Source organism: Lates calcarifer, linkage group LG16_LG22, assembly GCF_001640805.2.
Source record: "Lates calcarifer isolate ASB-BC8 linkage group LG16_LG22, TLL_Latcal_v3, whole genome shotgun sequence".
NCBI lineage: Eukaryota > Metazoa > Chordata > Actinopteri > Centropomidae > Lates > Lates calcarifer.
The window spans coordinates 3,346,662-3,369,475 of record NC_066848.1 but is presented as its reverse complement, the minus strand read 5'-3'; the positions used below and the strand labels follow the sequence as shown (position 1 = coordinate 3,369,475).

At 42.2% G+C, this 22,814-nt stretch overlaps 1 protein-coding gene across 5 annotated transcripts in view; it reads left to right on the top strand.

The window, feature by feature from the left end:
- The window catches only part of disc1 (DISC1 scaffold protein), a 40,911-nt gene extending 20,387 nt beyond the window's left edge, over positions 1–20,524 (top strand). For 3 of the 5 annotated variants that reach the window (XM_051076520.1, XM_051076523.1, XM_051076524.1), the window contains exons 10-14: positions 3,426–3,486; positions 9,525–9,771; positions 11,938–11,982; positions 16,786–16,904; positions 18,916–20,524. In XM_051076520.1, the coding sequence (XP_050932477.1) occupies positions 3,426–3,486; positions 9,525–9,771; positions 11,938–11,982; positions 16,786–16,904; positions 18,916–19,111 (668 nt within the window). In that variant the 3' untranslated portion in view covers positions 19,112–20,524. The remainder of the gene's footprint in view (positions 1–3,425; positions 3,487–9,524; positions 9,772–11,937; positions 11,983–16,785; positions 16,905–18,915) is intronic. The other 2 variants (XM_051076521.1, XM_051076522.1) reach the window with 2 other exon arrangements.
- Positions 20,525–22,814: the final 2,290 nt, after the last annotated feature.

Sequence of the window (22,814 nt, the reverse complement as noted above, 5' to 3'; positions counted from 1 at the left end):
TCCCACAGCCTTAAAGCATCATGGGTTATTGAGTGTCTGTCTGAGATATCAGCCTGTCCCTCTTCCTCCATTAGCCATGCTGCCGGGCTGCTGTTCGGTTCAGATACATTCATACAATGCGAGTGTCTGCATATGCTGACAGTGTGTTTGTGTTACCTGCAGTGCTGTTGCACTCAAACAGCCCGAGCCGAGCTTAAACACATTAATCACAGTCAGTGCCTTCAACTCAATTACAAAGACACACAATTTCTCTTCTGCCTTATTATGCGTGGGCTTTTATAACACGCATACCGGTGGTGCTGCGTTAGCACGGAGCTGCCTCTAATTTGTTTGACAACACGAAGGCCTCACAGATGTTGGGCGCTTTTATTGTTACAAGGCAGCAAAGAAATTACTGCATTATTCACTTTCAATTAGAGAGCTGTGTAAATGCTTATAATGCAGCAGCAAATCCAAACACCTTGCTGTCGTTAACTTCTGCAAGCTCATTAAAACCCATAACTTCATCATCGCGAATTGTGCATCAGTGTGAGATATGCTTGCTCCATTTGCTTTGTTTGCCTACATCACTGATTATAATCATTAGATTCATCATTTTTGATCGACTTTACATCCATTTAGCAGCAGCAATTATTTCTTCATTAGGCTAATGAACGGGCATTTTGACCTTTAGGAAGCAGATGGCCTCTCTGCAACATCCAGTATCACATTCTCATCATCTTTCAATAGTGTCTCAGTTCTGCTTGCATTATGAATGAGTGGCCTCTTCGATTTTGGCCGGGGTCCTTGGCAACAATCAGCGATGTTTAGCGCCTGCTGAGATCACTGGTGTGAGGGGAGACTGAGCTCATGAATTTTCCGATGCGGGCTCTCTGTGAACGCCTTTTGTGAGGTTCCCTCAACACCAAATATACTGCAGCACGTATCGGGGACTAACAGAGTGGCTCTCTTCTTTTATGGGTTTTTTAGTGCCAATTTTATTCGCATGGCCTGCCAATGACAGCAGCCTCCTGCAGACTTACAGGAAGTAGTAATATCACCCAGTGCTCTGGTTCCACTCGGCGCAGGAGGAGGCTCTGCCGCTTGATGTCTTGTCCCATTATATAAAGAAAAGATTATTTTCATCTGTCACGCCCGAAAAGCCCCACTAGTTTTGCCACCGGTTGGCATGGCGACAGGATGGCACACTGACTCTCCTCGGCTTATAACAGTATCAGCACAGGGGAGAAATATGAAGTTAACAGTTGATACACTCATGTCTGTATCACCCATCTTCATCCGCCTTTTATATTGACTCTTCCTATCCCTCACAATATATTATTTCTAAATCTGGCTCCCGCTCTTGTTCGAGCTGTAGCCTACTTTGTCATCTCACATCTGTACATGCTCTGTGCCATCCAAAGTCAGGCTTAATGCCCCCATGTATTATTCAGTGGCTATCTCCTTGCACGCTGCTTAACGTGGCCTCCATGAATGAAAGTTGACAAGGGAGACTCTGTCAGGTAGGATAGGATCTCACATAGCAATTAGAGGGGTGGTAATTGAGCTGTCTGGTCCACGTACCCTAGATCTGCTCACCAGATATGTGAGAGCTACTCTGGCGGCCTCCCTCTTCCCTCCGATTGAGCAGATTTGGCCACTTTGAATGAGGATGACTCTTAGGCGACATCTCTCTTTTTGTGACACACACATACAACCCCCATAAATAGCCTGACTATCCCCATCTCATTATCTCATTTCTTCACCAAAGTATGGACGGGAATATGTGCGTGTAAGTCTGTGTGTGTATGCATGTGTGTCACAGCCACTTTCTCTCAGACATTTTCCTTTACTTCCTACTGTGCCAGCCCCCGGCCTGTCTCATCCTGGAGCTGATGCTGTCTAATAACCACCATCAAGACAATGATACAAATTATATTTCAAACCTCAGTGTGATTCAGAACAAGCAATTAGACGACTTTCTCTCTGTGTGAGCTCTAGTCAATGTGAGCAAGCTAAATGGCATTACACTGGAGTAGTTTCAAACCATTTTTGGCTCGTCTCCTTAAAATGAAGAAATTTCTGTGCGTGACCATTCCTCTTCAGATTTTTAAGCTAACAGGCTGCTGGCTATGGCTCTGTACTTGTATTTCCCATAATGTCGAACAGTTCCTTTAACAGATTTTTTAATTTGAAAAGTCTTAGTCAATTTTATTTCTAGATACTCACATACTCTTTATATTGTTATATTTACAAAGAGAAACCCAACAATTCCCACCATGAGCAAGCACTAGGTGACAGTGGCGAGGAAAAACTTCTTTTTTAGAGGCAGAAATCTCGAGCAGAGATGGACTCAGGGTGGGCGGCTGTCCTCCTTAACCGACTGGGTTGAGAAAGAAAGAAAGGGAGAGAAAGGGGGAGGAGGAGAGAGAGGGAGGGAGCAGGGGAAGGAGAACATAGCATAATGCAGCTTCCACGTAGAGATGTAAAGTAGTAGGAGTAATGACAGTTATAACAGTAATAATAATTGTAGAAATAAGACTATAAGTAAGACTAATATTTCTTTAAATAGATTCAAAAAGCTTGAAGGGATAAAAGTATAGTATATAGGGACATATATAGTATATAAAGTATTTAGCAAGACGATAACATTTCATGACCTTTCCAATCTGTCTTGCAACCTCTTTGTGGGAAGCACTGAATGTGACTGGTTGTTGATTTGTACAGATGTTGGGATGGGCAGATTTATCAGGCCGGCTTTGTGTGTGTGTGTGTTTCAGTGGGGGAGGAGGAGGAGGAGTAGTTGTATTGAACGTTATGGCTTGTGTGCACATATATATTTTCAGTGCAATTTGATATAAGTGCATCCTATTGTGTTCAAAGATCTGCTGCTGCGGGGGGCAGATTCTCATGTTTCATACATGAGCTCATTAGCGGCGCTCAAGATTGCCCTCCTCTCCATCCTGACTAACGTTCAGCCAGCCTGCGTCTGCCTCCTCAGGCACCGCTCACTGCTGGCAGAAGGGTGCAGGAAGCAACATAAGCTATCCATCCAACTTTATGCCCCACAGAAAATCTGGCACGCTCTAAGGACCTATGCCGCGATGAAATCTCCTTTTTATCCTCAGGCCGTCTCCAGTTTTATCCCTTCTCAGAGCAGTGGGAATGATCTTTCCTCAATTGTGTGTTTATCTTAAGAGAGGGGGGCCAGCTGGGCTTTTCTACTGAACTGTACTGTTGCAGTTTCTTGCCACACAATGCTGTCGCCAACTGTGATGACTACCTTTCCTAATAGAGCCCATGTACAAGATAGCTAATGACAAGTCCGTTTTAATGGTATTAGAGCTGTGATTTGTTGCTAGGATACTCCATCACGGCTAATAAAAGTAATAAATGAAGTGCAAGTAACAGGCTGTTGTTCTCTTTGTGCCTCTCTCTCCATACAGAAAGCAGACTGAAAGAGAACACAACCAAGTATGTCGAGCTGTTGGAGGACAGACTGCACAGGTAAGATATGAAGACTCAATATTCCACAGGAGTAAAACCAACAAGAAGACATAAACAGAGCAGCAGCCTCCAAGGAATTTCCTCTCACCTCTGTTGTCCTCTAACCAGAGCGCTGCCTCCCCAATACATCACCTCACCCACCACGTCATGCACTCACACCTTTTTTCTTATGCCTTTGTCTCCCAGAGCCCCTTTCTCACATTTCACTCTGTCTCTCACCTGTGCAATTCATCTTCCTCTTCCCACCTTCTCACATATTTTCTATACCTTTTATTTTTTTTATACCTCTACATCAGCAACGTTTCCACCTTCCCCTCCTCCTCCTCCTCCTCCTGCTCTTCTTCTCTGTAAACCATTTTAGACAAAACAATATCTCCTCTTGTCAGTTTCATTATTTTTATCTGCGTCTCAGAAGCTCCTAAATCACTGAGGACAGGTCTCTTGTGTTGCGGGTGGTCGCCCAGCCTGCCTCAGAGTTACACAACAGGATTGTGGCGTGCTGAGTGGCTGATTTTTTTTTTAGAGCAGAGGGTGTGGAACCCAGTCAACTGTCGATACCATACGCCTGTGTATGCTTCCTTATGGAGATTAGAGCTGCTCAGCTCGTCTCCCCCAGCAGAAAGACAGACAGACAACACAGAGCAGCTGCGATGCAATCGGCTCTTACTCTGCCGCATTTGTGTTTTACAGATGGATGAATAGAGCTGGTAATGTTTTTGTGTGCACCATATGAGCTGTGTTCTCCACTCAGTCTCCTCGTTTTTTTTAAAGGAAGGTCAGGCTTCCAGGGCTTACTGTGAGCCAGGAAAAGCATATATTGTCAGAGACACTGTGTGCCTGCTTGACCCTTGTCTGTTGTTTGTGGTGTGTGTGTGAGAGAGGGTAGCATCCGTGGAGACGCAGGGTCACCTCTTTGGACGGGAGCCAGGAGTCAGTCACATACTGCAGGGCTGTTTGTTGTTGAGGGATGCACAGGCTGGGGGCCTGTGTGGTCAAGGAGCAACATGGCTGCGATCGCAGTGCCCAGCAGGGAAGCACGCCTTGGGACCTTTTCTGTCAATAGGGCAGATGGCTGCTTTGGTGTTTTGTTTGTTTGATATTTTCAGAGAGTACCTGTCTGTGCTCTGTATCTAATGTGACAAAAAAAGAACCTGGCAACACTAGTTGACTTGCTAGTTGAGCAGCATTTGTCAGGGCACTTCATATATATGTACAGTAGAGGAAGGCAAGACTAGACACATACAGTAGTGAGCCTTTAAAGGATTCTCCACCTCAAACACAGAAACTTTAAAATAGAAGTTTACATACATAAACAGCAACAACAGCTCTCTCTTATTAAAACTGAATTCCAGATATACCTTAAAGAACAGTTAAAATCATAGACTTTTATGGATCAAGAGCCAAAAACACTCAAGTCCTACGGTTCCCAAAATTCACAAGAACAGAATTTGTGGTTAGACCCTCCCGGTCTGGTAAATGCCTGTGGCTTTCAACCCTCACACCTCCAGTTTACAACAAAGACTTCCTGTTGGGAAATTAATGTCTCCAAACCCAAGCCGAGATAACTCGGATGACGCCATCGGGTAGACTGAAATATCTCAACCGCCATTTAATGGAGTGGCACAGAATTTAGTACAAACACACATGGTTCCCTAGAGGATGAATGCTACCTACTGGTTCTGCATAAGATGAATATAATCAGTGAAATGCAGGGAAAAATAACTATAAAAATATACAGATTCTTTACTTCCTAAATCGTCATTCGTCGTCCTGATGTACTTCATGCTTTTAAGATTATAGATCCAGAAAACCTCTTCCTGTTTCCTACAATAGTTAATATCAACCCCCTTTAGACCGTATGGCCACCAGGTGCTTTTCGTCTCTCCTTTTGATGGAGCTCTTATGTTCTGTGATGCCATCTTGTAGTTTCACCAATAGATGCCTCTTATATGGATCACATGCATCTAACCACGTTATTGTTGAAAGAAGAATCAAATTAAAGGACACCTTCTTCTGTATCGGGCACTCTAAAGTAATTTTCCTGCCCATCACATTCTGTATTAATTGATTGGCTCTTCAGCCTTGGATCAGCTTCTGTAACCAGAGTCGGTCCAGATCAAATCACAAGTACGGGCGCAGACCAGTAGCTACCACCAGCTCCAATTTGGCACAGTGACACACATTTGGCTCGACTGAATGGGCAGTTGTCGCCACAAGCACATACACACATTTACACACACACACACACATCATCCACTGTAAGTTTTATCAGTCAGCTCTAATGTACATTACCGCTGATGGAGTGCTGTGGTGACGGGAGGTGAGGAGAGGAGGGAGGGAGGGAGAAGGGGGAGAAGCAGATTAGTACTGGTGAGATGTCTGGTCTCCGTGGAGACGGATGGTGTTGAAAAAACCAATTATCTCTTCCTTGCTAAAGACTAGAACAGGATGTTAGAGCAGTGCAGATGCTGTAAGTGTGTCACCAGAACAAAAAACATTTTATTCAGATTAGCAGCCCCACACACAGTTGTTTAATACATTATGTAGATGTTTCATTAGGAAATGCCTCTCGTATTTTCCCTATATTTATGCAGTCTTCTGTTGAGATTTGTATGTCATTTATCATATTTAATGAACACAATGCAACTGGTGTAGAAGTCATTAAAATACTCAGACAAGACTTGTTCTCTTAGATAAAATGGAAGACATGCTGAGAGCATTTACTCAGGGGAACTGAGTGAAAAAAACTCTATTATCACATGTAATGTACAGAAATGTAAAGAAATACAAAGTGCTTGAAGCTGCGGGACACTGGCTGCTGTAAAACCCCCTTAGACGCCAAGCCACCCACCCTACAAACTGTTCACTTCATTCACCATGCATCACACCTCATCCAGTAGTCACCACCTTGTATTTCACCATATTATTAGCACCTCTCGTCAGCTGGTGTTATTTGAGATGTTGATGCATGATTAAGGTGAAACATCCCCATCTCCTTTTTCCTTTCTCATGTGTTTACGGCTTCTGTGTGTCCTCAACATGAGAGGCATTGACACGAGTCTACAGATAAAAGTTGCTTTCATTTAATTTTACTCAGGATGCTAATTTCTCGGGGAAATGCTGCTTGCTGTATCCAAAATACATTCATAGGCTTATCTTTAGGCAGGCAAAACTTCCAGCTGTGCCTGAAGATAGGAGCTGTTTTTCACAGTCTGTCTGATATTGGTATTCAGGTGTGAAAGCTGAAGATGCAGCTGTGCATATGATTGGATGCTGGGTTGGCCAGACTCTGGAGAGGTCTAACTGAACCTTCTGGTACCAGCAGGACCAGACCGCCGGTTCTTATACTTATATTTAGAATCCCTCCTCTGTAGTCGTCCGTGTCCGTACGCCTTGAGGAGAAAGAGCAGTCCTGTCAGTCAGCAGTCCCACAGGGAGGGTGGGAGCTGAGAGACTGTAGAAGGAGTGTGCCTGCTTGTCTCCCCCTCTTAGTACTGAGCTATCAGCGGAGCAGCACGCCCACACCCTGCCACTGTCAGATGGCAGGCCGAGCGGCTGCCACCAATTAACCCCCGGGGCGAAGAGTTCATACCGACGGGCACCGGGACACCACCATCACAGGGATGCTTAGACGCTGACATGTTGTCTCGAGTTTTCAGTACACAGATCCTCAACGCTGATGCCAGTTATTTGTAATGAATTGTGGTTGTCAGTGAAGAGGAGCTGTTTGGTGATAGATGAAGCAGGCTTTGACATTTTTAGAGGAATTTATGATTGTACAACACTGAATCCCCACAGAGAGTGATTTATGGGCATGTGTGTGTCTAAGTTAACACATATGTGCCCACCCTTATCTGTGCATGTGTGTTTGTGTGTGTGTCTCTCCACTTCAGAAGAGACAAATAACAATGGCATGGCTCACTGGGCGCGTCCCCGCTATGGCAGAATTCAGAAGCAGCGGCGTTGAGTAGAGAATTATGGAGGGCAGGGGGGGCTGGGCCAAGCAATTTTTCTATTGTCTGTGTGCCAAATGAAGGTTAGAGAACGGCTGAGAGACGTGCGTTGGCAGGGTACAGAGGTTGGCAGCCTTTTCAGGCAGGAGATGGGCTGGAAAACAAGTGGCATTCAATTTTCGGGCGGCCTCATCTCTGAGAGAGACGGAGGAACAGAGGGAGAGATTAAATAATATTGTGGTGCATTTTGCCTTTGAGTTTGTTTACATATGATGGAGAATGAGCAATTTCTCAAATCTAACTGTGCAGCAGGGAGGCGCACTCTAGGTGAAATTACTGAATATATTATAGAGGCTTATATTTAAGTACATTTGTGCTCAGAGTATGAAATTGTTGTGTTTTTATCTCTCTGAATCCCTCAATGTGAGAATTAGTGTTTGTGACAGTGAATCTCCTCCTGGGTTGGAAATCGGCACACATGCAGAGATGGAGGACAGTTCTTCCTTTAAGATGTTTGATGCATCTCATACGTAGAAAACCCACATCCTCGTCCCAGCATCCTGTCAGTTTTTGTTTGTCTCCTGCACAAGATGGATTCCTGGAAACTGGGTTGATATTGATGAGTAAAGTAGAAATGGATTTTTTCCCTCTCCTCTTTTAAATATTCATGGTCTTTAGTGTGGAATGTTTGCATTTTCTGTGTCTCTTAAACAGCATTAAAGGCAAAATTTCTAACAAGATCAGTGGATTTGGGTCCTAAAATGTCACCTGGGACCACGATTATTTGGGAATGGTTTGTTATCCAAAGGTCACTGGAAGAGGAAGTGGAATAAATGTGAATATTTTAAAGGTCAGAGGTCTTAAATGTGAAAAATAAATGTCTGTAGAGGAGAATTTCATTGAAAGGAAATGGAAAAGCTTTTTCTAAATGGCAAAAAGTCCTGCTTGCAGTTCAACATCAGCACAGTCATACCCATGGTGGACCATATATCAGAAAGTGTCTCTTTTCACACAGTGGCCAGCTTAACCTAAGTAATGGGACAATGAACAGAGAGCTCTACTGGTCACTGATTTTCTAAATAATACATTCAGTCAGATGAAGCTGCCTCTAATTGTTCTCTTCTGTTTTTTAGCTTGCATCTGAGATGTCACAAGGGTCTGGGCGAGAGAGTGTAAAAAAAGAATGAGTGATTGTAATTCAATGACTAGATAAACAAAAAACAATCTTCTTGTCCTCCCCCTGAACTCCTGCTCCATGACCCCGGCAGAGATGAACACATCCAGGCTCTCTTTTCTCTCTCCGCAGTAGCTCTTTGAAGAAAAGGGCAGCCTGCAAGGAGCACATTCACTCTCATTACATTTTGTCAATGGAATTACAATCTTTGAATGATTCATTTCTCCCCTTCACTCCTTTGTCAAGGCTTTTATTATAGAGATGTCATTAAAGATGTCCTTTACTGTGCCTGTGCAACTGCTGTGCTCTGTTATCAAGCAGACAGTCACAGTCATGACATGCATACTCAGAGTATTTTTAGCTTTTTTCATACTGTAGTGTGTCCTGTTTTCCTGATATTAGTGTGATCATGATGCTTTCTCTGCTTATTTAAATTCTTTTCCTACATGCTATACATTTAGCGTCTTATAATACTATGGATGTACATTCAACACAACACATTTAAGCTATTTTTCAGTTTTTACATGTGAATAATTACTGATATACTTTAAACAAAAATGTTTATAGATTTTTAAAATGAGTTGTTTTTTTGGAAATAATAACATTCATTCCTTAGAGTTGTTTTAAGCTACAGTTGGGTTGTGATTAGCTTAGCTTAGCTTAAAGACTGGAATTAAGTAGAGGCTGCTAGCTTGGCTTGGTCTAGCAATACACCTACCAACACCTCCAAAGCTCACTAATAAGCATGAATATCCTTTTTCTGTACTGATTAAACAACTGAGCTTAGACAGAAGCAGGATAGTTGTTTCCCTCTGCCTCCAGTCTCTATGCTAAGCTAAGCTAATCACCTCTTGGCTCTAGTGCTATGCTAAATATCGTATCGTATAACACAATTGCCTCTTTTTCCCCAGTAGTTGTGGCTGTCCGGGCTTGGAGCGGATCTGGGAAGCTGACCTGGAAGCGTGTCACCTGTTCTTGCGAGGCCTCCAGTTGCGGACTCCCAGCTGCAGTGGAGCAGACATCGAGGACCTTCCGACTGCAGCGGTTTATCCTCCGGCCCAGCCGTGCACCAAAGAAGAAGAAGACTGTGCCATGTTGACTGCTTTAGGAGGACGCTGGTGTCCTGAGGCCAACTTACAGAACTCAGAGTTCACTAAGGTAACACAGCATCTTGTTAACAACACACAATGTATTATTCATTTAAATGAGCATGCATGCTTTGCAGAGTGCATGACATATTGATGATATGTGCAGAGATTTAGTCTCTTGAGTATAAAAGATTGAGGCTTTCCATAGTTAATAGAAACTTCACATCAGACCGCTGAAAGGTCAAATGAGAACAATGTATTTTCACAATCACTCGCTTTTTCTTTTTTCACTGTGGTGTGAAAAGTGGCCTCAAATAAAATCTGCCTGCTCAGTCAGTCTTACCACTTTACTGGAGAGGACATTTTCAGTGCGCACATTCAGCTGTTGTTGGAAATATAAAAGTCTGTCGACTACAGTGAGATGAGCAGCGGCCTATTAGCACATTTGCTCGAAGGTATTTCTAAACGAGGAAAATGTGGGCGTGAGGGAGGCAACCATTTGGAAACATTTTGGCTTCCTTCAAGAGTTTCATTTCACAGAGTACAGATTTAAGAGTCTGCTTCTGCATGATTACATGCGTTCAGAGTGAATGCATGTGTGTGTATGGATGAATGTGTGGTATCTCTGTGTCGGTCTATCCCACAGCGAGTTGAGGTCCACCGCCTCAGGGCCGAGTCCGACTCACTCTCTCCTCTCCTCACACTTTCCTCCGCCCACGTAGTCTGACACTCTTGTCTGAGATAGGAACAAAGCCAACGGAGCCAGCATTAATGAAAAATAGTACACTTGCCAGACGTGTTTTTGTGAGACTGTGTTTTGTTAGTTTGGCTCACACAGATTGTGATTTAACACAGTATTTGCTGTTTTACTGTAGTAGTTCAGAATTTACTTATTTCATTATGCACCTACTGGGCTGTGGCCATTAACAATTGTTTGTGCTGCTCGCGGAGTTTCCAATTGCATGTGCTCTATTTCTAGAGGCTGTGGATTTTCATTGCCATGTTTAATTCTCCCACTCTGTTGCAACCATTTTTAACTCCTCTCACAGTCTTGCTCTGCGCATCCATTAATTTACACTTTGCATCGATGTCTTCTGTCCCCGCCCCGCCTGACCGCATTCTCCGAACTGCATGGATCCATTTCTCCTTTGTTTCTCTCTGCTTTTCTTTCTCCTCCTAAAGCCCGGCCCCTCCTAACATTTCTCCAAGAACTAAAAAGGTGAGACAGCCAACCCTCTCTTTTTTTTCTCTATTTTCTGTGTCCTCCAAGCTAGAAACATAGAGTTCAGTGTAGCAAAATGTTCTCTGAATTCACCCTGAGTTTATCATCATAGGTTTTAGATTTCTCCCGGAAATCCTTGAATATTTCAGAGCATTGGTACAAACATGCTTAATTTTGAAAATTCTCTGGAAATGATGAATAATGCTCTGAATTTGTTCACACAAAAAGAATCTCTGATGTTCATGGACAGGGAAGCAAAAACACATCTGTGCTGCAAATGCTTCTTGGAACATCTAACGTTTAAAGTTTCTGCTTTACTTTTCTGAATATTCAAGGACCCAAAAATAAAAAATCCTTAAATGCGGCTGCTAGTTTAGTGGATGTGAGTGTTTTTATCTCAAGGAAATAGACAATAGAAGTAGAGTATTATATCAGCTGGATGCCTGGAAACCCTTTGTAAGCTGTAGCTAGAAAACTGCATGTGACTGATTATATGTTAGGTAAGAAGGATGTAATTGGAGCGAGCAAACACAATCCAGTTTGTGTGATTTCTTCAAAATCACAGCGTTGAGCGCGAGGAATCAGAGATGGTCAGCTGCACATGCGTTTAATAGTGGCCGGCGCGTTGAAGGCTGTTGACATGTTACACAATTTTTAATTAGGAAATAATAATTAAAATTTGCTGATTGTAATTTGTTGTCACTCTCTTCTTATGTACTTAACCTAAAGCCGCAAATAATATGTAAGCCTCCAATAGGTGCAGTAATTAACTTCTTCCTTAGTGAAGAATGTACAATTACATACTTTGAGTCCTAACAAAGAAACCTGCAGTGCAGATGAGCCAGTTAATCTATTTTCTCCTTGTCAGTTTTGGTGATGAATAATTACAACCTCTTTTCATTATGATGATGCTGCACACATACAGTACACAGCCAACATAATTGCATTTTCAATTATTCATGAGCGGGTTTATGACTGTGTGGCCTCAACAAACGTTTCCCCCTTTTGTTGCAGAAATTGGAGGAGTTTTTGTTCTGCATGGAGGATAATCACCCAGAGGTTGGTAACTCTAACACTGTCAGTGTATGGCTGAATGTTACAAGTGTAATTAAAGTGTCACTTGCATTGACATTGGGTTTACTGGGACACAGAGGAATCCATCAGTTGACCTTAACTTAAACGTGACCCCTGTCGCCTTTTTTGACTGACTGATCAATACTGATCTACATGAGAAGCCTGGGTGGGTGTCGCAGACTGTCTGAGTTAGCACAATGGCCCTTATTTATACAGAGGAGGAGGGTTTTGCTGAGCATGTATTCTCCTTTCAGCACCTTCCTGCTTTAAATTCATACATTTATACTCATTCACACCTGGTAGCCAAACAGTACACAGCCGCCTTTAGTTGTTAAGGAGGCGTCAGTGGAATTTCTGTGCATCTGTCCCTGATGATCTAAGAAACTGTATGTTTTGGTGCTTAAAACCTGAGTCAGAGCCAACAAAAGAGAGAAAATTCACTTTATCAAAACCATTTCTATAGAGCTGTCAGATGACAGCTCTATAGTTGCAGCTTATCACTGATTAAATTCTTGATTTTAAATTCAAAACTTCTTGCAAAAGCTGTAAATTAAAGGTCAGTGAATTCATTGTTCGATAAATCCTTTACACAAATCGTGATTGTAGCTTAGCAATTCTTAATAAAAATACATTTCTGAGAGATAAAACTACACAGTTATGATTGAAAAGTGTGTGTGTGCAATGCAACAATGGAAAGATTGACAGGCGTACTCGTATATCCAGAGTGTGCAACTTTGAATCACGTTGAATGATGGGAAAACTAGCTGACATAAAATGGTTCAATCACAGTAAACGATGATGCATCACTGAGTCAAATGATATGATGGCTGTTAAATGGTATTGGTATCTTTATCTTGATGGTGTTGTGATAGCCTCGCGGAGGAGTTGGATTCTCTGCCTTGCCAAGCGTCTGACCTCCTTCTCCTTTTCCATAATGACTTTAAGTAAATGATTTCCACTTAGCTGCTGCCAAGCTGCTGCCCTGCTACCACAATGGAGATTGATTGGTGTGTGTGCCTGTGTGCGAGTGTGTGTTTTAGCGCTACTCTATTTTCTTCTAATCTCTACTAATTGTTCTTTTATCCTCTCAAGGTCCTTGCATTCTCCTCTTCACACTGACCCGCAGTATCAAACAACAGTGGAGACACTGTTAAATTGAAACGTTGAAGGCTTTTGATTAGATTTGTTCAGCAGGTAGTTTTGACAATAATGTCATTAAATTTACACCAGCCCTGTTAGAGCTGCATCACAGTTCCTTATTGCACACTGATTGTGTATAGTAGCTACTTATGTTTTTGCAGGAAGTTTCCAGTAAGTGCTTTGTTGTTCTGAGGTAATGAGGTACAGTACCTGCGCTGTCAAACTTCACAAAGAAAAAGCTCAGTGTTTTCACAGAAAGTGTGGACAATTGTTGAAGTTTGGACAGAAGTGTACACCAACAAAACTGAAGCTGCATCCAACTTCCACTTAACGCTTGAATAGTGACAAAATTAAGTCTAAAAATGGTTGATTTTTGAGTGTAACTGTTGATAGACGCTATTGTTCCACAGTGAAATGCAAAATGTGAATGGCGGTGAGGTAGTTCCAGAAGTTTTATTGTCAGTGACATTTCAAAATTGCACTAGGGTGCACGCATTGTCAAGTCAAATCAGTTTTATTTATATAGCACCGAATCATATCTCAGGGCACAGGTCTAGACAGTACTCTCTTTGATAGCATTTACAGAGAGAGACCCAACAATAGCTGCTGTGAACAAGCACTTGGAGACAGTGGAGAGGAAGAACTTCCTTGTAAGAGGCAGAAACCTTGATGACAACCAGAGATCAGAGAGACGTAGCACAATGCAAATTCCACATAGAGACCTAATGCACTAATAATAATGAGATTGTCATTTCCTGTTAGTATAAGAACAGTTTGGTTAGTTTCTTGTATACTAAACACTAAAGCAGTATACTAAAGACTGAAAGAGTAGATACTGTGTATGGTTAGTATGTCGTATGGATCTGTGACACAGCTATAGACTTGCAAACATTTCATTTCATCTGACTCATGACATCTGATTTTTATCCCTAAGTGTGGATCCACTAACTTCCTAACAGGGCGTAAGTGACAACAGACACGGGTTAATCATAAACTAGTTAATTTCCTCTTGAGTTTAAAATGAATTCAGCCACTTTATTGTTTGTAAAAGCAATTATGACCTAATGCTAGTACAATATTGTTGCTTTGTATCGCCCGCCCGGTGCAAAGTGTCGGGCCTAACAGCACCCATGGGAGCGCACACAATTACCTGCTGCCTCTCACTCATTATTGCTTAAACAACCATACCAGTGCATGCATGAGTCTGAATATTGAATTTCTAAATAATTTGTTCAACTTCATGCCTCTGCAGTCTGCTTTGTTTACCTTTGGTCTAAGAACATCGGTGCTAATGTGCGTCGGGAATCAATACGCCAACACATGTATGCCTGGGATTCTATTATGCAAATTGACATGTTGGTGAAATCTCATTTCTCTCATTTTCTTGTTTGTCAAAAGCAGAGGTAGCAGAGAAAGTAATTTGTATTGTTTTGATCACCACCAGGAGCCAAATAACAGCTTTCCAATAGCTGTATCAGCTTATTAAAAGGTTTGTGTGCAAAGTTGCTAACAAACTGTCAGGGGTGTTTTTTTTATCGGTGTCATTCTGCACAGAGAGCTTTTTGTTTTCTGTCCCGTGTCTCGTATTGACTTTACAAAAGCTGACTGGAGGCTGTAATGTACAGAATCAATCAGCTACACAAACACAGGGCTCTTATCTGCAAAAGACGCTCCTAACCTTGACAAACAAACAGCTTGGCGAATCTATAAATCGACCGTCTTTTTCTTCTCGGTGTGGGAAGACAGGGATCCCTGCACCACATCAGATGACACCTGAGGACAGGGCAGTGTTAGCGATCGCTTGTTTGTTAAAGTGCCTCACACACACCAAAACAGCAACCCTGTGGGCTGTTCTGCCTTTAAGATTTACTGAATTCCTTAATTGCATCAGGGATGACTTGTACATATCGCCGTGCCTCAGGCCTGTTGTTGTTGTACATTTCTTTTTGGGGTGTTACATCATCCGTAGGAAGGAGTGCTATTCCAGGACAGGGACCAGAGACACGACTTCCCAGTGATTGTTCTGACACCTCTGAGCTGCAGGGAGTTGATATTTCCTACCTGCAGCTACGAGTGAGATTAGACTTTTCTATGTGTTGTTTGACGAGAGCGCCAGGTCTGCGTGCACGCGAGTGTGTGTCTATCTGCTCCTAGTGTGGACTGTGTGTGTGTTTGTGCTCTCTATGCTTGATAAGTGTGAAGAAACTGGGACACAATGTCTGCAAAGGGGCCTGTTCTAATTATGGCCAGCTCTGCTCTCTGAATGCTCTGCCCTACTGCACTCTGCCCCCCCACCAACCTGACATCACCACCCATCCTCCAATGCACACTCAGGTGATCTGCAGGCGCCAAAATGTCGCACACACAGCCCCCTTATGACCTTGGTGCTTTACCAAGCAAAAAATCTGGCAGCCTCATGCTTTGCCCGTCCAGTTTTTCTCCACTTCAGACCTGTACCTGGTTAAAACAAGTAAAGTAAAGTAAAGTAAAAGATTTAGTTTGAATGAGTCTAGCAGTTTGAAAAGCTTCATGTTGAGCTCTGACTCATGGTTATAAAAGCACAGTTGTGATCGTCATTAAAACCAGAATAAAGGGAGAACAAAACAACTCAAGTCAAGAGGTGTTGAAGATTTGTTCATGCTTGTATAACAGCAATTATTTCAACTGAAGTAGGCCTCCACACAGTGACTGTAATCATTAATATATTTAATTATATATATTAAATCAAAATACCATAACATATACTCACTATTCTTGGATGTGAAAGTGGCTTAACAGGTCGTCAGTCTGCAGTAGGAGAGTCTGTATGATGATATATATAATTTAATTTAATTTTATAATGACGAGATGATGATACAGGTGTTAACTCTGTAACACAAGACAAGACAAAGGTTGTAACACAATTTTTCACACTTGTTTTAGATCCTCTCACTGAGACAGAGATAAGTAAACACTGATGCTGTAATGCAGCTACAGTCATTATGCACTGAATTAGAAGCAGAAATACACTGTAGATTATTATGAGTGTTGTTTATTAAAGGGGGACTCCACCATGAAGTTGAGTTTACTCATCGTAATATCTTCTGTGGCTCTGGAGGAAAAAATAACCCTGATGATACTGAGCCTGGAAACTAGAGAACACAAAGAGAAAGTTTATAAAATGGAGATGTGGGATTGGAGAGGCTAATGTAAGGCTATTTAGTTGCATTGTGGGAAATGTAGGATACAATTTAACTAACTAACTAAAAGTTAGTCATTAATGATTTTTATGCTTCAAAAACATGTCTGTTCTTTCTGATTATAGTTATGCTGAGGATGTTTGTGGTAGCACTTGATTGAAACTTGGTTTCACTGTACAATTGAGACAAGGATGCCTGATGTTATAAAAAAAGCTACTGATTGTTAGTTTTAGTTTTAGATTTTCTTTCATTTTAGGCAACAACATTTTCTCTTTCCCAAAAAATATTCAGTCCTTCAGACTCCAAACTCCATGACTCCAAACTTTTCAGTATCCTTGTTATACTAAAAACTGTTTTTATTCATTTTCAAATACCAGATCCATATATTTGAACCATTGCAGCTTCATTTGTTGGCCCTCTCTTCCTCTCTGAACCCCTCATTTCATCCCTTGTTTCCCTTTCTTGCCAGGACGGGTGCAGCGAGGCTGCAGACCTGACGGAGCGCTGCGAGCTGATCAGTGACAGACTAATGACCTTGGAAGATGAATTGCAGACAGCGATACTAAACCGGGATCAGGCCCTCACCCATATCCTTTCATTGCTCCGTGGAATACATGTATCATATAAACTGAACGCTATCTGTGTGTGTGTTTCTGTCTACGTCCATCCATCTCAAGGACCTAGTTTCCTCAAGGCCTCCCAACTCTCAAAAGTAAACATCCAAACTACCTTTAGGCTGACTGATGTTAGCTGACGGTGACTTTACCTTTCAAGGAAAAAAAAGAAAAAGAAAAACACCTGTCTTATCTGACATTATGGGTCCATTCAGGGAGGGAATTGAAGATAAACCGGGATCAGAGGATTTTTCTTGACAGGCTGGATGTGCCAGCTGGAAAATGAAATGGTTAAAGTCCAAGCGAGGTTATTAGAGGGCCGTTGATGTGGGCTGCCAGTCACCACGGGGCTGAGATTAAAGTCGACCGACAGGAGCAGCACTGCAGCAGATAGAGGAATGTCACTGTAATGGCTCAGCTCCCATCATATCTTAATGTCCATCCACCTCCTGACCCCACCCTCCCTCTCCTCACCCCTCCCATCCTCTCCTCGGTCTGCCCACTTCCACTTGCTGGTGCTGGCTTGGAGGAAATTACAATATCCATGATAATGACTCAAATGAAACTGTTGAAGCTGATTACAGGTCACAATACATCATTTTCCGCGCTAATTAGAAAGCTGATTGGAAATAGATTAGTGTGTTTTTCTCGCTCCACTTTTCCCCTCCACACTGTGGGCTTATTAAGACAGATAGAAAAGGTGATATTTCAACTCGGGTACGAGGAAAATTTACCACCTAACCTGCTGGTTTTTTATCTATCTTATCTGTTTATTTATTTATTTTCCGTCGTGCCTCATTTCTCGTTTGAACATGGACTGCCAGAAATACTTTCCCAGAGAAGAGGTTTATTTCGTTTTTTAGGATCTCTGAAAAGCAGCAAATTCCCCAGTACGTCCTTCACTCTCTGTTGAAGTGTGGCCGGACTGTTTTCACATCTGATTAGAGATTCATGTCCCCTGCTGAGCTGACAGGGGGTCAGTGCAGGCTCCTCCGCTGTTTGCATGATATCAATGCAGCCTGGCAGATGGAGATAGACACAGATTGGCCCGCTCCTCTCCACCTCTCCGTTTCCATGTCCTTACATGTCATTCATCTCGTCTTTTTGAAGTTGAGGCACTCTTGCCACGCAGAAGCACCCTGGACACTTGAAGACACTGAAGATAACAATATTGTTATTGTGTTGCAGAAATTGAAAAGAAGCTGAACTTAGGATGATGCTGCTGTTGCCATAGTGACGAGGGGGAGATCAAACCTCCAGTCTCTTAAGGGTCTCAATTGAGTCCCTGCTCTCAATACGAGGAGGTGGATGGACAACCGCAGAGACGAGAAACAAAAAAAGACGGATAGGCAAAACGGTGTGGTTAGTTTACAGATTTTCAAACTTATTCTGAACCTCGTCGTCCCATTTTGGATCGTGTTGCCTTAAAACTCTCGTCGAACCCTCTGCAGTATTCATGACAAGCTCTTTAACGGCTGGTTAATTATGAATGAGGACAATCTGTGTCCATTCAGACAGTAAAACGAGCCATCAGGCCCCATCTGCCATCAAAGCCGTCCCTTTGATTTGCCACTTAAGCCGGACACTCACACGATTAATTTGAGTTTCTAAGCAGGTTAAACAACCACCCCCATCCCTCCCGATGACAGCCTCTATCCCGTTTCATTGATGGTTTATGAATTATTTAGCTGGGCAGTCTGTTTGCTTGGGTCCCCCACACACTGCCACCCAGCCTCACAGATGAGATGAGCTCATGAATAGTGAATTGGACGGGGTTAAATTGGGTATGACTTGATGATCTGTCCCAGTAATCCATTTGGTGGCCAAACTGGAGATTGATGACTTCATCGGGTCATGGCTGCGCTCTTCTATTACCATTAACCATTGAAGGCCACAAGTGACACGTTTGCCCTGATTTTTGTCTGCTGGCATGCTTTTTATTTACATGTTAATGTTTGGATTCTTCCTTAACTCGCTCTCGCACAGTCCTTAGAAAAAGAAGTTCAGGAAGTAAAAGCCACTTTGCAAACCATGCTCACACAGCTCAAAGAGGAGGAAGAGGAGGAAGAGGATGTGAATGAATTACCAGATGATGACCTCATGAAAAATGAGATTGAGGAAGATGAGGAGGAAGAGGAAGAAGAAGAGGACCAGTACTTCAGTGACAGCTGGGACATCTGAAATGGATGCCTGTAGTGTTTTATGACCACTCTCACACAGACTGGCTCTCTGAGAGCCTGACCTCGGCTTTGCAGTGGAAGTGACCCCGTATCCATTTTCCATAAAGCCTCGCTCAAAGCGCTTTACAACCAGCCTCTGTGGTACTGCTGAAAGTTTCCACCACAAAGTCTGAGTAACATTTTATCGACAAATGAAAAAAAATATGAAGGATTTTGATAGAAATGTAGAATATGAGACACTTTAATGCAGTTTTTAGACGCTCCTCAGATCTTGCCAGCGTAAATTTAAACCAGGTAAAAAGTTCCTTAGGCCACCGAGCTGACAGTGATTATTTCAAGGTGTTTTTGGATACAGGTTTTCATATCATGTCTTACTAGTACCAAGCAATCAGATGAAATTTCAGGTTCTTTTTTCAGTTTTTACTGTCAGGACATTCCCAATTTTAGGTTATTATTTAGTAAATTGAGAGTAAAAGTAAAGTTAATGAACTATATTACATCCTAAAACATAGGGTGAGAGTAGTACACCAAGAGAAAAGACAATACAGCCAGTGAACTGAGTATCTGTCCAGTGTTTGCTAATATTAGCTAACATTAGCCACCGTTAGCCTCTGGTCATATCAGCAAATCTCACCAAAACCCCTGAGTTCACTGAAATAAGCAAAGGTTCATATGAATTTTAATTTTATTTTGAAAGATTAGGAATCCGTTAAATCCTCTTCCAAAAGTTTCATACTTTAAATTCAAATGGCGAGAACAAAAACCAAACCGAAGCTGAAAAATTACTGATCGCTTGATCTGTTCAAATTTTGGCCGAGGGACCATGCGGACAATCGAAAACATCCTCTACTGGTAACAATCTTGCACATAAACTAAAACATATGCTTAATTTTTAGGGTCAGCTAGCCTCTTTTGCGTGTTTTGTGTACAATTATGTGTAATTTTGACCATTAAATAACTCATTTGTGGTGCTACAGAATGTGAGCTAACTTGAACACTTTATTATTTTTTTGAGTGGAAATATGCAATATTTAGATTTTTTTCCTTCCCTCTCTTAAAGCAGTGTATGCTCGGAGTGATTCTCAGTACTTTAAAATATATTGTGTCTTATGCATGTAGGAAAAACTGAAGGATAAAATATCAGTGGGCACATAAAGTAAGTATTTGCAACTGCTGTTTGTTTGTTTGTTTCTAAAATAAGTTTATCTGCCACTGATTATGTTTTTATTTTATGCCAGCTCAGAACATACTTGTTCATTCCACTGGGTGTCACTTGACTTTTTTCCAGAAACGTTTTTGTACTTTCACCCATAAATCAGTGTTTTTTTAATTTACCGTGCAGCTTGAACTCGCTGTATCTTATATTTATTCCTTACAGCATCACACTAATTACAGCATGTAGCATTCAGCCTAATGTTGTGTCCTGCTGTTTTTTTCTTGTATTGAGTTACAGCCCCTCTGGTGATTTTCCCTCATGTAAAATGTGCGGGCATGCTGCCAGGCAAGTGAGGGCAGTGGTGACATGTAGGAGATATCAATACGGTAATAAAGGTCCTCTAGTGAGGTCTTTAGGGGATACATGGGCTTCTATTGTTATCTCACCTCGGCAGCGGCAGTGTGGCTAATTGGGAGGCAGCTTCACAGAGGACATGTCGGGGGGAAATGGGACGTCGCTGCTTTGTCTCCATCTGATTCTGCCCCTGTGTTTTTGGAGCGTGGGGCTATTGAGGGATCCTCAGAGGCGTGTCGGCAGCCTCGCGCTCTGGGGTGTAAACACAGCTGAGTGCTCGGGGTTTTTCCGCAGCAGCACAATGGGCCTTTTCTCACATTACTGCCAGGTTGCAAACCACTTGCCAGGGCAGAAGTCTCCACATCCATCAGCTTCAGGCAGCGTACAGACAGTACAGCCTGGCACACACACACCTTTCTGCCAAACACCCCCACCTCATAATTGAATCTGTGCTTGCACCATACCGCGCCCCGCGTGGCAGCTCTGCTCACAAAATGGCCATGGAGGAAAAACCCAGATGGTTTTCAGCAGGCGGATATAGCAGGGTGAGATGTTTCCTTATGTAAAATGAAGCACCATGCAGTGTAAGGTCCTTTGTCTCAGCATTTTGGTTGCTAGGATATTGCTCCGTGTTATTATTATACTGTAGATTATATTACTCTAATCTGTTTTCAATCCGGTCACATCTGCCCCTCTTAGTTTCTATTGCTACTCCTGTCAAGCTTTATGTTCTTGCAGTTTACAGAGGCAGATTTATCACTTGAAATTTGTTGTTATTTTCCAAACAATGTGTCATTGATTTCAGACAGTGGCAGACGAAAGCAGCTTCTCATTTCTCCCAAGCAATTGTTGATTTGTTGGCTGAAATTACTGCTGTCGCTAGCAGATTTTAGCAGCTGCAGCTCGCTAACTAGCTAATTAAGTCAATGTTAGCCTCATGACTTGATCATCTCATTGTCTCTTGTTCACTTTTTTATATTTACAGCTGATTTAAAAGGAGAACTCCTTAAACTGAGAGTTAAACGTGCACCAGAAGGACATATATGTGATATTGTGCTAAAAGACTGAGGCTAATGCTGCATGTGACGAGCAAAAAGTCATAGTAGTCATAGTCAAAGAAGAGGTGCTAGTCAAGAACAGACCCTTCTTTTTAATATAACCTTTAATCCTATAAAATAATGTAGAATTAAATACTCCTGGCCTTGGATTTAATGCTAACTTTAGCACTATAGGTACTAGTTAGCCAGACATGCTAATGTTTGCAGTTTACAGACAAACACACGAATATACTAAGATAGAGTTTGCCTGTAAGGTCTTGTACAAATTGATTCATTTTAAGAATTTTCATGTTTCACTTCAGAGTCCGTCTGATTCTGCCTCCAACGCAGTGAGGAAAATAAACAATAGCAGAAAGACAGCTGGAGGAAGAAACATGAATGTAGCATTTGAAAATGACATGCAAATTGCATGTGATGTTGTTCCACCCCTCGTTTGAATGTTTCACTGGATTTATGAAAAAGATCTCTCGACTGGATGTGAATGAATGAATGATTTTAGGAGTGCGTCTGTACTGAGGGGGATTTGGGTCTGGGATCTGGATTTATTTATTGGATTCCCTGCTGAGTTGTTATGTTGTCTGACAGGTACATGTACAAACTCTCTGAACCGTGGGAGAATCATAGATCGTGTTGCAGCTTTTCCTCTCGCATCGCTTCAACTAAAGTCACAAACACCACTAATGAATGCAAATTGAGCTGCTTCTTTTTTTTTTCCTTGTAGTCATGCCTTTCACATCCTCAGAGATTTCTGTATCCTCCTCTGAAACAGACACCTTTGTTATGTGTGAGCGACTGCATGTCAATTCTGGTCATTGAGTCAGTGAAGTAAACTCCCCTGAGAGGTGTTTTTGTGCATGGAGCAAAAGTGGACACTGAACTAACCGCTGTCTGCAACTGGCCTTTCATTCGACTCTTTCCAGCGGTTTTAAGAGCTCATTCATATTCACTCTGCTCTTTACTCAACTGTTGAATAAATTCAACTGAGCAATTAAAGAGGGAGGAAATTCCAGTGGAATTAATAAGCATTTTAAATCATTTAATTGCCAACTCAAAATCTGCATCTGTGCCTGTCAACCCAGTAAAAAGGAAGTATGGCACAAATAGAAAACAGAGCAGACTGAGCAGAGACAACAGGA